Source organism: Ictidomys tridecemlineatus, chromosome 1, assembly GCF_052094955.1.
Source record: "Ictidomys tridecemlineatus isolate mIctTri1 chromosome 1, mIctTri1.hap1, whole genome shotgun sequence".
NCBI lineage: Eukaryota > Metazoa > Chordata > Mammalia > Rodentia > Sciuridae > Ictidomys > Ictidomys tridecemlineatus.
This window is the reverse complement of record NC_135477.1, coordinates 160960145-160975954: the sequence shown is the minus strand read 5'-3', so window position 1 is coordinate 160975954 and position 15810 is coordinate 160960145. Positions and strand designations below refer to the sequence as shown.

Sequence of the window (15810 nt, the reverse complement as noted above, 5' to 3'; positions counted from 1 at the left end):
CTTTGTAATGTGAGCATGAATCTTTCATTACTTAAATAGAGTTGTGTTTTTAACACAGTCCTATATAATCAGATTCTGAAAACTGCTACTCAAAACAAAGTTGCTAATTTTGTTGTCCATATCTGGGAGTACATCATTTCTAAAGCCTGTTTTTTTCTCCTTGTTATACTTGACCTAGAGTATACATTCCTTGTTTTCCTCTTTGTATTGACCACATTTATTTTGAATAGCCATTTCCTACCTTCTCAGTGATTACCTATCCCTAACTGACAGGTTTTGGTCCTTTTATGATCACAATTCACTCCAAAATGTCTAGAAACTCCTAAGCAATAAGTAATCTATATATATCAACTAGATCCTGTATCTTCTCAGATGCCTTCACAAAGTCTTTATGGGGTGCTTGTGGGATATAAACTTTAATATTCCCTATGAGTAACAGCTCATGATAAAAAAAATGAGAGTATGGAAGCCGGGTGCAGTGGTGCACACCTATAATCCCAGCAGCTCAGGAGGCTGAGGCAGAAGGATCACGCGTTCAAAGCCAGCCTCAGCAATGGTGAGGCGCTGAGCAACTCAGTGAGACCTGGTCTCTAAATAAAATATAAAAATAGGGCTGAGGATGTGGCTCAGTGGCTGAGTGCCCCTGAGTTCAATCCCCAGTATCAAAAACAGAAAGAATATGAAAAGACAATCATCTCTTTTTTATATTAGTTACTACCAGCCTTCATAGACCAGCTAAACAAAAGAATGGTATACAACAAGGCCAATTATAGGTGAAAAAGTTTTTACTAACCCAGGAAAAGGTATCTCATCCTCTTCTGCCCAATCTTCTTGCTCTCCTCCATAGTAACCGCTGACTTGTCTCGGCATATCATGACCTGTATCTTCACTTTCACTATCCCCAAGGGCACTATCTGAACTTTCATTTCTTGGAATGTCCCATTCAGTTCCTACAGCAATTTTTTTCTCTGAACTCTCTTTATCCCCATGGGGGACAAGAATGGAGAGTGTATCTCTTTGGTCCTGCTGAGGAAAGCAGGTTTTACACGAATCTTGGTGAATTGTTTCTATACATTTACAAAGTTCATTGTTCTGTTTGCTATTTTTTGCACACAATCTTTTTGAAAACTCTAACATACAGCAGTGTTCTTTACTGTCTGTACTTGTTTTAACTGGAACATCATCAATAGTCCTGGTTTCAATTGAATCATCATTAAAATATTCATCAAATAAGCTCAGGCTTTCTGGATCTGAAGGACTCCAACAGGGAAGTTCACAGGGCTCTCCAGAAAGCATGCTTTGTAAATCAGACTCTACAGATTGGTCCTTGTTTGGTTGTTTAGTTTCTTGATGTAAATCATTAGCCTCTCTGTCTTTCTTCAATGGTTTGGTGTGATGCCTAGTAATCTGATCCACCACAGCCTGACTCCTGAGTTCAGTATCTGAATCAGGTGACATAGAATCCCCAATCAGAAATGTAACCTTTGTCTGGATGGCCTCACAAGAAAATGTAGCAGGCACAGTCTTATCTGGAGGTTTCTTTTCCACAACTATTCCTGTGGATCTCATTACTTTGCCTGTGTGATTATCTGGATCCAGCAATTCCTTACTCTGCCATGTTTCCTCTGTTGGCTCTAAGTCTGTTTCTGACAATACACATTTGTCTACCAGAGCAGATCCTGTGCAAACAACAGTCTCTAACTTGGTGTCAAGGCAAGTTCTTAATTTATCTCTATACTGTTTAACATCAACAGTATTTTCTTCTTGGCAGTCAGAAGGAGAAATTATTCGGCATTCATCTGAAATTCCTAGCAGTTCCTTGTTTGGAATATCTTCTTTCTCTTGTTGTGACACATTTTCTGAATTTTGCCCAAGGAGTGGATGACTACAGTATTTACAGTTACAATTAGAAGTTCTTGTCTCTTCAGACTCTTTAAAGAGCAAACTGCTTTTGTTTCTATGCATTGTGATAAGCACATACTCTGATTCTTCTATTTCACCTTTCTCTAAAGTGGTAGTAATCACTGTGCCTGGCATAACAATGGCTTCATCTTCTCCATTTTCTAAAAGATGGGTTTCTTGAAGTTCAGAGCATCTTATAAAGTAAGTAAGAAAATAAAGTAGCCTCTGGACCATATCTTGTCGTTTGCCAACTACCACAGTCCTTGCTAGCCGTACAGGAGAGCCAATAGCACCATACAAGTCCCCTGTAATAGAAAAATGTTAATGGAAATATCCTCTACACACAGCTAAGGAAGCTATTTTCAATTATGAGAAAACTACTCTTTTTTAATATTTATTTTTTAGTTGTACACAATACCTTTATTTTGTTTATTTGTTTTTACGTAGTGCTGAGGACTCAACCCAGGGCCTCACACGCGCTAGGTGAGCGCTCCACCACTGAGCCACAACCCCAGCCCAAGAAAACTACTCTTATTAAATGAGTAGTGGTAAAATTTACTGTTATTTAAAAGAGGACTAAGTATTCAGGAGAGTAGGGTAAATGGTTATAACCAAAGAGAAAGGTGAATGAAGGAATTAAAAACTTCTTGCTTTAAGAGTTGCTGTGATTTTGAAACTTCAAAGAGTCACATTTATTAGGCATATTCTCTATGCCAGGATCTAGGAGAAGTACTGGCTGAAGTAGTTCATATATAAGGATTCTATAAGCTATGTCCAACATAGAAAAATGGAAAGCACAATATCTGCTGGAGATCAAGAAGAGGAAGGGAGCAGTGCTGGCAAGGAATAGAGCTCGAACAGTCACAACACACATTCCTATATTTATGCAATAACTCAAAATTAAACCTGGAATCTGTGTGCAAAACAACTTAAAAATGAAGAACACAAATTTAATAAATTTAATTCAATTTTTGTTAAGTTGTCAGTATACACATTTAAAAACCTCTATTTTTACTTTATAAAAACTCCATATTTTTTAAAGAAACAAACATTAATGGGTCTCAAATGAATGTATGCTCCAGATGGCATTATGGTAAGTTTTATCCTCTGACTAAAATACTGGCTCAAATATTACAATGCCATTGTTCCAAACTAAATCCAAAATTCTCACTAATGACTAAAAATTCAAACCAATTTGGCACAGCAAGTGAGTCAGTCTTTCACAACTGGTGCCACTTTACTTTTCCAGTTATACTTCTTAATTTTCTTTCCATCTTTTGAATCCAAAATCCCACTTAAAATGGACCACTGAATATGCTCTGCACTTTTAACACCAAAACTCCTTTCACTCATGCAATGTACTTACTGTTCCCTATCTCTGATAGTCCAGAGCTTCTCAATTAGATATTGTCACTGAAAGAAGTAAGCAACTCTTATTGAACTCACACTGGGCATTTATATTTCCTCTTTGAATTGTCATTCTTGTCTAGATATATATTAGCTACAGTTTTAAACATTATCAACCTTTTTGAACAATGTTTAGTTGTAAATGGACACAATGCCTTTATGTTGCTTAGTTTTTTAATGTAGTGATGGGGATCAAACCCAGTGCCTCAAGCATGCTAGGCAAGCACTCTACCTGAGCCACAACCCCAGCCCTAAATATGATCAACTTTTTGAAGGCAAAGACCAAATTATTACTTGTCCAAAGAGCACTGGAGGGTATAAAGACAAGACCAAATTACTACTTGTCCTTATACCCTCCAGTGCTCTTTGCAGAATTGTGGGTTCAGTCCCCAGTACCAAAAAAAAAAAAAAAAGTTTAATTTTTCTGTGCATGTATGAATACGTAATAGCAAATCCCATCATTATGTACAACTACAGCGCACCAACTTAAAAACACAGAAAAAAATGACTGTAGAATTGAAAATACATTTGAAATGTCCCAATTTTAAAATGCTAATTACTTGTTTTAAAAAATAATTACTGTCCATATAAAAATATTACACAGCATTAAAATAAGTATTAATACATAGAACATAGAAGTGATTCTTAATTATGTTGAATGAAATAAGTCTGACCAAAAAAAGTACATATTGTAACAGAAAATGAGCTAATTTATAGTAACCGAAATCAGACCTAAGGATGGGGGGAAAGGGTGGAATGAGGAGAATGAAAAGGAAAAGGAGGAAGAAATTACAAGAGGGCATGAGAAATCCTTTGGAAGTGATAGATATTTTCAGCATTTTGATTATGAGGATGATGTCAGAGGTATATGAATACATTAACACAGAGACACATATCAATTATATACTTTAGGTATTCATTTACTCTATGTAAACTGTAACTCAATAAAGCAACAGGTAGGGAAGGAGGAAAGGAGGCTTATTAACATGAGATAATAAGCTACATGCCAACCTGCCTGGCAAGCTCAATCACCAGAGAAACCTATAGGAAGTTTCAACCAAGTCACCAAATGTTCTCAACTTATCTTCCATTCACCATCTAACGGAAACAGAATAGAGTAGATGTAATAGCTATGTTTACCAGACACTGTCTGATGTACTTTACATGTATTATCTCATCTAATTTTCATAACTGTTTGAAGTATGTACTATCCCCATTTTTTTAATAAGAAAAATATGGTTCAAAAGTGGTACGCCCGACTTTATGGAGTGTAGCATGTTTTTTCACGCCCAGAACTTATCAATCATCCACTTTCTTATATTCCCCACTTATTTAGTAATGCCTAATACTAAGAAAGAACATTTTCCAAAATGGTAACCAAACCAAAAGTGGAACAATAGAAATCTCAACGAAGTGCTTCTCAACTAGATGTATTCTAGCTATCACAGGTGACTTAGTTGGTTAATTCTTTCTAGACAAAAGTGTGAAAATGCATAACACTCTGAAGACCCTGAAGTACTAGTAAAACAGCCATCAGACTGCAACTCTTGCTTTCCTGTGGTTCTCTAGCTTTGAGGAACAATAACAGACTTAACATGATAGGACAATTTAACAGACATATAAGGACAAAAGCAGAAGAGATGCTTTAGAATTAAGGGAGTAAAAGAGAGGTTTTAAATTTTTTCTTCTTATAAACTAATTCCAGATAGTTACATAAAAGTCTAAGTATAATACATGGTGTAAGAGTTTCAGGTTACATACCCAGCTGTGCCCAGAGTGGATTATATGGATGAGTCTTTGCTAACATGTCCACGCTCTGAGAGGAATGTTTTTCTAGAAATATTTTAATAGGTGGTTGTCCATTTGGCATGACTGTTGGAACCCAGGCAAGATGATTGGTCAAAACTGCAGTTATGAGAGCTGGCAAGAACCTAAAAACAAAACACATCCCTATCAGATTCTAATATACCTTCATGAAACCTTAGGTAAAACATTTAGTCAGAATAAGCAAAAAGAGCACATATTTTTATGGCCAAATAGCATTAAAAAGGGAAGGGAAGAGACTAAAGGATAGGTACACGACCAGCATGAAAAAGTAATAAATCTATTCCTGGGAAACAAATTAAAGAAAATCTTTAAAATAAAGAGAACATTCATAAATTATTTGGATCATAATTACAAAACAAGGATGCCATTTTATTTGAAAAACTATAGATTCTTTTGAGTATTAATCTGCTTAGTTCAAACCAGCAGGTCTAAATTACTGAATAAGAAAAATGAAAGATAGTACTAAGAAAACTTTGTCTACCATTAAAGAGAATAAAAACATCTGAATTACTCATACAAATTATGAAGACTTGGTGAATAGTTCAAAGAAAACAGTACGATAAAATATCACATTTAAAATGTATCACTATAATCCTAGCACTTCATAAGTATTTTTAAACTTCTCCTATGAAGGTATCATAAACGGACACATGGGACTAGGGTTGTGGCTCAGTGGTAGAGCACCATCCTAGCATGTGGGAAGCGCTGGGTTCAATCCTCAGCACTGCTGAGGATTTATTTATAAAAATAAATAAAATAAAAAGGTGTTGTGTCCAACTACAACTAAAAAAGTATTTTTAAAAAATGAATACAATTCACAAACAGGAAGCCTCTGAATATTCTGTGAGATGTCAGGATTTTTAACACATAATTTAAGACATTTTTTCTATTCTTCATTCACAAGGTTTTGCAGCACTCTTCCATACTCTATTGTTTAATTATTTTGAGAGTACTGTTTTAATTACTAATAATATGAAATAATTATGAAAATAATAAATCATCATCCCAGTTCTGAAACTGGATTTGCTCACACTCTACATATCTAGTTATAGTAAATAACAAATATACATATATAAACAAATAAAGCAAGTCATACTGATTTTTGGAAGCATTTTCCATTAAAAAAGTGAACTCCTTCATGAATCGATGACAAAGCTGGTTCTTTTCTGGAGTCCCCGACATCATTGTAAGCCACACGGGCTCTCCAATTCGTGGCATTGTGTAAAGATTACAAATTGTTGTTCTAAAAAGAAAGACCATTATGAAATTCATTGGAATTATGAAATTTTATGGTTCCCCAAATTGCATAATCTTGAAGTTACCAGCTTAGAACTTATACATAGATTATTAAAGCTTTTGAAAAAAGTCAATGAACCAAGTCTTTTGTTCTGTGTCATCAGCATGGTAGCACAGAAAATATATTTTGGACATAAATGTTACATCAGCGTCTTCTACCTACCTATAAGATGAAAAGACAGGGTGGACAATTTTTAAAGCCCCATCAAGCTCTACATTTCTAAAGTTCATGCTGCACTTAAGCATATTGTAAATCATTAATAACATATGCAAAAAAAATTCTGATAGGGTAACAGCTTATCCATCTACCCACTCAAACCTATAACATTTTGATGCTTTTTAGTATATAAGTCTGAAGATACTGACTCTATACATACATGCTATGTTTTATAATTCTCAACCTTCTGTAGTTTTCCCCTGAATCAACATTAAGAAATATTACTGAACAATTAACATGGTGTTTTCTTAGCTGTTTCTTGGATTAATTTAGACAATAGCTAGTCTTGTGACTTGTATTATATCCTAAACACTTCAAAACATATTCAAATAGGCAAGTTTTTTTCCTTTTATATCAATATTTATTCAACCAAGTCCTATGTACTGAACAGAAAAAACAACTATGCAAAACTTGAGGCTTAAGAACCTTGTAAGACTTGGAGAAACTACAGAACAATATATCCTACCTTCTACTTTTTAGAACAATGCTGTCTAACAGAACTTTTGTCAATGATGAGAATGCTCTAAATCTGCAGTGGTAGCTATCAGCTACATGTAGTTTATAAACACTAGAAATGTCAGTCATATGACTAAGTAATGGAATTTTTAATTTAATTTAATTAGCCACATATGGCTAAAGGCTCAGAGTATAATGGACAATACAGCTCTAGCAATTTTTGAAACTTCCAAAAAAATTCTGTTATTATCCATTTCAAATTAGTTCTCTAATACCTAGATTCAAAAAAAAAAAAAAGAAAGGAAGGAAGGAAGGAAGGAAGGAAGGAAGGAAGGAAGGAAGGAAGGAAGGAAGGAAGGAAAGAACTCCTACTTGCCTATACAAGTTTTATTGAACCTTTCACTAATATGAACATTATATTACAATGGACAGAAATAACAAATATAGACTAGTAAGTTCTTGGCAGGGCATAAAATCAAAACTAAGAACTTAAATAAAAATTAAAGAATTTTTTTTTTTGGTACCAGGATTTGGTACTCAGGGGTGCTTAACATTTCCAACCCCTTTTTATATTTTATTTAGAGACAGGGTCTTGCTAAATTGCTTAGGGCCTCGCTTAGTTGCTGAGGCCGGCTTTGAACCCACAATCCTCCTGCCTCAGCCTCCTGCGCCACTGGGATTACATACATGTACCACTGTGCTTAGCCTAAAGGTACTTTAAATAAGATTAAATAGGATTTTTATAAAATAAGAATTTGAGGTATTTCATAGAGAAAAATGAATAGAATACAAACTAGGAATATATAAAATGCTTATCTTAATCAAATAGGAGAGAAAACTGCAAATAATTATGCTCTTTCAGTTCCAAGGCTCCAAATGAACACTAATTAAGGATTTAAAAGCAGATAAACCACTACAGCAAATAACACCAAAAGAGAATTTTCATTAGAGAAAATTAAAAGTAACAAAACACATTGGAATGGTGAATAAAGTAGCAAAGTGGAGGGAGCTATAGATTACAGTCTCACAGAAGGAGAATGGGCAAGGAGTAGCTTATTTTTTCCCACTAAGACAAAAAGGGGATCAGGACTCACAAATGCAGGTGAAGGAGAGGCCAAGAGTTAAGACAGATTAACTGAAAATGAAGAGTTTAATTCAAAGTGTGTAAATGGTTGGTGACCTGTACCTCCATTTCATTTACCTATAGAATGACTACAGATAGGGAAGCAAATGTAGCAATAGTCCAGTGGAATGATCTCTCTGAAAAACTTCCTGATGTTTGAATGTTTATGAGTATCAACAGAAATAGAGCATTTTTTAAATAATTTTTTTAATTGTAGATAACAATGATGGCTTTATTTTATTATTTATTTATTTATTTATTATGTGGTACTGAGAATTGAACCCAGTGCCTCACATGTGCTAGGCAAGTGCTCTACTACTAAGCCACAATCCCAGGCAATAGAACGTGTATTTTTTAGTACCAAAATTTCATTCTGGGACGGGGAAAGATTAGGAAAAAAATATGTTCCTTCATGGAGTTTAAGAAACAATCTCCTAAAGTGAACGTCTCCACTCCAAAGTCTATTTTACACAGAACTACCAAATACTGTCTAGTATCCCACTCACAAAATATGACCGGGCAATCAAACAACACTGATATTTAAAGAAAGCTTGCAAGGAAACAGAGGCAAAAAAAAAAAAAAAAAAGAAAGAAAGCATGCATATATACTCTCACATATAAAATGACTCTGGAGGAAACAGAAATAATGAAAAAAAATCTTTTTCCACAGAAAAAGATTACCTGAAAATAAGCACACAAAGTTTAATTAAAAATAAGCACTAAAGTTTAATTAAAAACCATAAAAGGGACAGAAAAACAAATATAAAAATAATACATTCAGAAAATGAGTAGAAAAACATTAAAGAGGAATAAAAGAGCAATCCAAAAATGCTACATTCTTAAAAAAAAAAAAAAAAGAAGTTGTTCAGACAGAAAAATTAGAAGAAAATGATTAAAAAAAACAAAAAAAAAAACAACAACCCAGAAAACTTACCAAAGTTGAAGAATAGCGCTTAACTTACAAGAAGATAAAGGACTAAGGGATAATATGAATCTATGTATTATGGCAGAAAATAAAATGATCTAAAATTGATAAATCAAGAAATATACTATTTAATAATACAGAGATAGATAATAGAATAACTGAGAGTTAAAAGAGAATATTTCTGCTACATACACAAAAAGGAATACTATTCAGACATAAAAAGGATGAAATCCTGACATCTGCAACAACATGGACAAAACTGGAAATCATTATGTTAAGTGAAATAAGCCAGGCACAGAATGACAAGAACCACGTACGTGATCTCACTTACATGTGAATTTTATAAACAATGATTTCACATAAGTTCAGAGTAGAAGAGTGATTACTAGAAGCTGGTGAAAGTAGGGGTGAGGAGGATGGAAAAGGTTGATAAATGGGTACTAAGTTACTGTTAGATAGGAAGAGTAAGTTCTGTTATTGTGTGCTATTGCAGAGTAGAGTGACTATTGATAAAGTACTATATATTTTTAAAATTTTGAGGAGTTTCACTATGTTGCCTATGCTGACTTTGACCTCCTGGACTCAAAACAATCCTACTGTCTCAGCCTCCCAAACAGCTGTGACTACAGGCATGTACCACTACAACGAAGTCTGTGTATATATATTTAAATATAAGAAAAGATGTTGAATATTTTCCTCATAAAGAAATGATAAATGTTTAAGAAAATACTATGTTTATACTGATTTAAGACATTACACAATGTATACATGTATCAAAAGATCACATGGTATTCTATAAATATAGGTAATTTTATGTGATTCATTAATCAATTAAACAAATTTAAATTAAAATGTAAGCACAAATAAAAAAAATGTTTCTGGGAAGTAAGAATGGGAGAATGTCAAAGGTTGAATACAGTTTATTTATCATTATTAGAACTTTCAAATGTTATAGGTTTTTTTGTTTCTTAACTATGTGCATGTACTTTTTGATTTTAAAAAAAGCTGTATAAATAAACTTAAGAAATTTATTTAAGAAAATTATCACTTAAGAAATTTCCATAAGTTTCTTTAATATAGTGCTGTCTACTCTAAGTCTACAGCCAGAGCCAGTCCACTAACATTGGAATAACAGTCTACTAAGGATCTTTGTTTTAGTGCTTTAAGCGTTAAATATATACTGTGACCCTAAGTAAAATAAGTGCCAAGAATGCAAAGAAATTAATTACACAATATTGCTTCTTACTATATACAACACTATGTTATCATTAATGATGTATAAGTAATAATTTCTTCTAAATGTTTCTTCCATCCTAATTTTTGAGCCCTATACCTCAAGGATAAGAAAGGCAAATATTTTCAGGCAACTGTCCTCTTGTTTTTCCCATTCAGTGACCAGAGAATAAAAGACTTTTATTTAGAAAGTAATTATAGACAGGATTTCTTTGATATGTATAAAGTCTAAGTAAAAATGTTAATTTTTGTCAGGCAACAGTATTAACTAAATATGCTTCCTGTTGCTCTAAGTTTCAGGGTTATTGTATTTATCTGAATCATTTCCTTCCTGTTTGTATTGAGCATCTGGTCTCAAATTATGTAATTGTTCATATTTAATAATCACTTTATTTAAATAGTATGGTCCAACCTTGTTGTTGAAAAACCTTTTGTGGTTAAAAAAAATGAAATACCTTTTTTGTAAAATCCATGTAATACTGAATAAACTAACATTGAACCAATACTCCTAGTTAAAATATAGGATTAGCTGGGTTCCTGTGGTCAGATAATCTCATTAATCCATCAATACAAAACATCTGGATTTTTTTTTTAGGGGGAATTACTAGGGATTGAACCCAGGAGCTCTTAACACTGAGCTACATCTCTAGCCCTTTTTATTTTTTATTTTCAGTCTCACCAAGTTGCTTAGGGCCTTGCTAAGTTGCTGAAGCTGGCTTTGAACTTGCAATCTTCCTACCTCAGCCTCCCAAGTCACTGGGATTACAGGTATGCCTAGTTAAAATCTTGTTTTTATGCATATCTCCATTTAAAGATACTTTATTTAATATTAATATATACTGGGCTGGGGATTCGGCTCAAGTGGTAACGCGCTCGACTGGCATGTGCAGGGCGCTGGGTTCGATCCTCAGCACCACATAAAAATAAAATAAAGATGTTGTGTCCACCAAAAACTGAAAAATAAATTTAAAAAAATATTAATAATATGCTGTTGGTTGATGAGCTCATGGCCTACAGCACTTAACTCATGCCTCAATGAAGCTTACCTAACACATAAATGTTTTTTCTCTTAAGGTACATCATAACATTCCTATACTTAGCAATGTTAGATAGCATTTCAGCATTATGTTTTAACCTTAAAATCACTATCAAAAAGCATAAAAATAGTCTGGGGTTGTAGCTCAGTGGTAGAGCGCTTGCCTCCCATGCTTGACACCCTGGGTTCGACCCTCAGCACCACATAAAAGATAAATAAATCCGTTACTTCTCTATGTATATCCACAGATAACCTCAAAACCACTTCTAGTACAGTTTGGGGAAAATAAATAAATGTTACTGCATAGTAAATTCTTGAATACAAAGTCCACAAATAATGAGGACTGCCTATATAAAATTAAAGAACTTATAGGTAAGCCTTTTATTAAAAATCATTGTAAGAGCTTATAAGGTATTTTTAAAAAATATAGTTAAGAATGCTAAAATAAATTAATTTAAATTTAAATTTAAAAAAAGGGGAAAGGGCTAGGATTGTAGCTCAGTGGTAGAGTGCTTGCCTCTCACACATTAGGTCCTAGGTTGAATCCTCAGCACCACATAAAGATAAATAAAAATATTAAAAAAAAAGAATGCTTAAAAAAGAATGTCCTTCAATAGATGAATGGATAAAAAAAATGTGGCATTTATACACCATGGAGTATTACGAAGCACTAAAAAATGACAAAATCATGGAATTTGCAGGGAAATGGATGGCATTAGAGCAGATTATGCTTAGTGAAGCTAGCCAATCCCTAAAAAACAAATACCAAATGTCTTCTTTGATATAATGAGAGCAACTAAGAACAGAGCAGGGAGGAAGAGCAGGAAGAAAAGATTAATATTAAACAGAGACATGAGGTGGGAGGGAAAGGGAGAGAAAAGGGAAATTGCATGGAAATGGAGGGAGACCCTCATTGTTATACAAAATTACATATAAGAGGTTGTGAGGGGAATGGGAAAAAAAACAAGGAGAGAAATGAATTACAGTAGTTGGGGTAGAGAGAGAAGATGGGAGGGGAGGGGAGGGAGGATAGTAGAGGATAGGAAAGGTAGCAGAATACAACAGTTACTAATAGGGCATTATGTAAAAATGTGGATGTGTAACTGATGTGATTCTGCAATCTGTATTTGGGGTAAAAATGGGAGTTCATAACCCACTTGAATCTAATGTATGAAATATGATATGTCAAGAGCTTTGTAATGTTTTGAACAACCAATAAAAAAAAATAAAAGAAAAGAATGCTTAACTGAGCTCCCAGTGCAAGGGCAAAAATTCAATACTTTGTAATATTACAAAATGTAATATTCAAAAATTTCTAAAAAGGATTGTTTTAGGCAAATAAGCAAAAAGAATGGTTGAAAACATGATAATTCCAGTGCAAATGAAGTAACTAAATAATTTAAATAAAATCATAAAAATTGGGCTGAGCAGAAGAATTGCCAAGACTAGCCTCAGCAATATGTCAATGAGCAACTTAATGAGACCCTGTCTCAAAATTAAAGATTAAAAGAGCTTGGGGATATAGCTCAATGGTAAAACACCCATGGGTTCAATCCTCAATACCAGGAAAAAAAAAGCCTAAAATGATGATGTTAGAATAAAATTGATATATATGTAAAAGGGTTAGGGATGTAGCTTAGTGGTAGAAGAGCAGAAATATCATCTCTAATATGATTTTTAAAAATAACTTTATTTTATGTATTTATTTTTATGTGGTGCTAAGGATGAAACCTAGTGCCTCACAGGTGCTAGGCAAGTGCTCCACCCACTGAGCCATAACCCCAGTGCTCTAATATAGTTTTGTCTATGCAAATTATTTCCTTCCAAAACCAAACATAAATAATAGGGCTTGCAATCAAATTCTGTGTGTTTTTCTACATTTCTCCTGATCACTTAAGTTACTATACAGAAAATCAAGATTTTAAACTCACTTTAAATGTCTTTTAGCCCCAAAATTATGGTGAATTAAACAATGATTAGACAATTTTCTCTTCAATAACGGAGTTTAATAATTGATTATTACACAATACCCATAAAGAAAACTTTTTCCATTTAAATTCACCATTCCTTGTTCACCTCCATTTAGAAAAAAAAGAGTTATAAATATGGCGTGCCTACACACTTTCAACACAGCAATACAGCAGTGTCACAAGTAAAAACAGCCTCTCATTTTAATATGTGATGGGCCACTTAACAATCCAGAAAGTCCCTGCCCCAATAAGGGACTCCACAATTGTCAACAACAACAAAAATATGTGATAAGTTTCTTTGAAAATGAGGTAAATGGATTATAAACCCTCTGGTATGGAACACATTTTCAATTTTAGTTATTATGAATTTACTTTTTTTTTTTTTTTTTTTGGTATTAGGGATAGAATTCAGGGGCACTAGACCCGTAGGCCACAACTCCAGCCCTATTTTGTATTTTATTTAGAGACAGGGTCTCACTGAGTTGCTTAGCGCCTCACAATTGCTGAGGACTGCTTTGGAACTTGTGATCCTGCTGCCTCAGCCTCCTAGACTGCTAGGATTACAGGTGTGTGCCACCATGCCTGGCTTGAATTTACTTTAATAGTTCATTTTATAGTTAGCTTCTGGCAAAGGATATTGATTATCCATTTAGAGTAATAAAGTTTCATTTAAAATAAATTTACCTAGGTATAAAAGAGGGACAATTTAAAGAGAAACATTAAATTAAAATGATAGATGATAAATAGACTTGGGAAAATTATGAAAGTATGATGTGAATAACTATAGTTAGGGAAGCAATGCTGTAGGTTATGTTTACCAGAGAAAAAAGTGGTGCCACGAATGCCTTTCTCAGTGCTGTCAGTAACATGCATGTTGTTTTGATATTTAAAACAATCTACTAGACTATTAATTGAATTTGCCTATTTTAAACTTTTCTTTTTTAAAAAAATAGGAGTTGAACATGTTAGTGGAGTTGCCCCAGGTCACTGAAGGTAGTAAATGGCAGAGCCAGTGTGAGAACACAAGTCAGTCAATTCTAAAGCCTAAGCTCTTACTCTCTGTACTATGCTCTCTCTCTCTCCAGTCTAAAGAAAATAAGACTGAGATGATGAAGTAGACTTAAAATTAATTTCTTCATGTTGAGACACACAATCATTTATTGTGATTCTGAATTTAAAGCTCATTTGTAATATTTTTGCTTGTCACATATATGCAGCCCCATGTTGGGGCTTCAGATATAATTTAACTGAGCCAGAAAATATATCAGAAGAAATTCTAGTCACTGTGCCATATCTAGAGAAAAGACCAAGCAACAGAACATAAAATTCATTCTGCTTATATCCACTTGTATTCATGGAAAATTTATATCAAAGAACATTTGATTACTATCACTAGTTACAGAACAAAGCATACTTCTGCTTAAAACAATGCATTTTCCGGTCATACATACTTTGTCAAATAGTCCAGTACTAAAAACTGTACCACTGAAGACTACAAAACGTGCTTTGATCCCAACCACCCTCCTTTAACTATGGGATAAAAAACATTTTAAAAACTAAATTCTATTAGAACAAATTAGGAAAAGAAATATCTTCCTGGGTATACTATGAAACAATTCTGTATTATTAAAACTGGGAAATATATACCTGAATTCATTCAGGGCATCAACTATCCGATTATATGCCAAACTTCTCTGACTGGCATCAGCTGATCTCCGGCTCATTTTCATAGCCTTGAAAACAATCATTACATAGTTAGTTCTTATGCCAATCATGGTCAAAACATGGAAAAAAAAAGACAGAAAAAGTCATGTATTTATACAACACTCTACCAACATTTCAACCTGGAAAGAAATAAAAAAGATAAACCCATTTATAATAGCTTTTTCTTTTGTACCTTTAGTCATAAATTATTATGTCAAAATTCAAAATCTTCAACTGTTAGAATTCTCTTAAAATATTTTTAATAATTATCTTTTAGTTTTAGGTGGACATAATATCTTTATTTTTTATTTCTAGGTGGTGTTGAGGATCAAACCCAGTGCCTCATGAATGCTAGGCAAGCACTCTACCACTGAGCCACAATCCCAGCTCCCTAGATCTCTTATTTTAATTATCAAACTGCAGAATATCAACACACAAAGAAAACTGATGTCCACAATCTCTGGGTTACAGAAGAACAATGTTTTTTCCTAAACAAAATAAGACTTAATGATAACTGATTAATAGTAGCTCAAGATTTAACTCTTGCATTTCACAGATAATTTCACAGCTTCTGTTGATGATTTTAAATATCAGAAATGTAAAATGGTTCCTGAAATATATCTAAAGTTATTAGAAATATTTGCTTTCTTAAAAGACACAATGAGCTTAAGTTGGAAAGCCTTAAGATAGACAATAATGAGATGTAGATTAGGA

General features: G+C 33.5%; 1 protein-coding gene across 3 annotated transcripts in view; it reads right to left on the bottom strand.

Annotated features, from left to right (window-relative positions):
* Positions 1-15810, bottom strand: part of Fnip1 (folliculin interacting protein 1) — a 98522-nt gene that overhangs the window by 11800 nt on the left and 70912 nt on the right. For all 3 annotated transcript variants that reach the window (XM_078051106.1, XM_005335792.5, XM_005335793.5), the window contains 4 exons: positions 15040-15125; positions 6233-6379; positions 5071-5240; positions 794-2207 (listed from right to left, as the gene is read on the bottom strand). In XM_078051106.1, the coding sequence (XP_077907232.1) occupies positions 794-2207; positions 5071-5240; positions 6233-6379; positions 15040-15125 (1817 nt within the window). The remainder of the gene's footprint in view (positions 1-793; positions 2208-5070; positions 5241-6232; positions 6380-15039; positions 15126-15810) is intronic.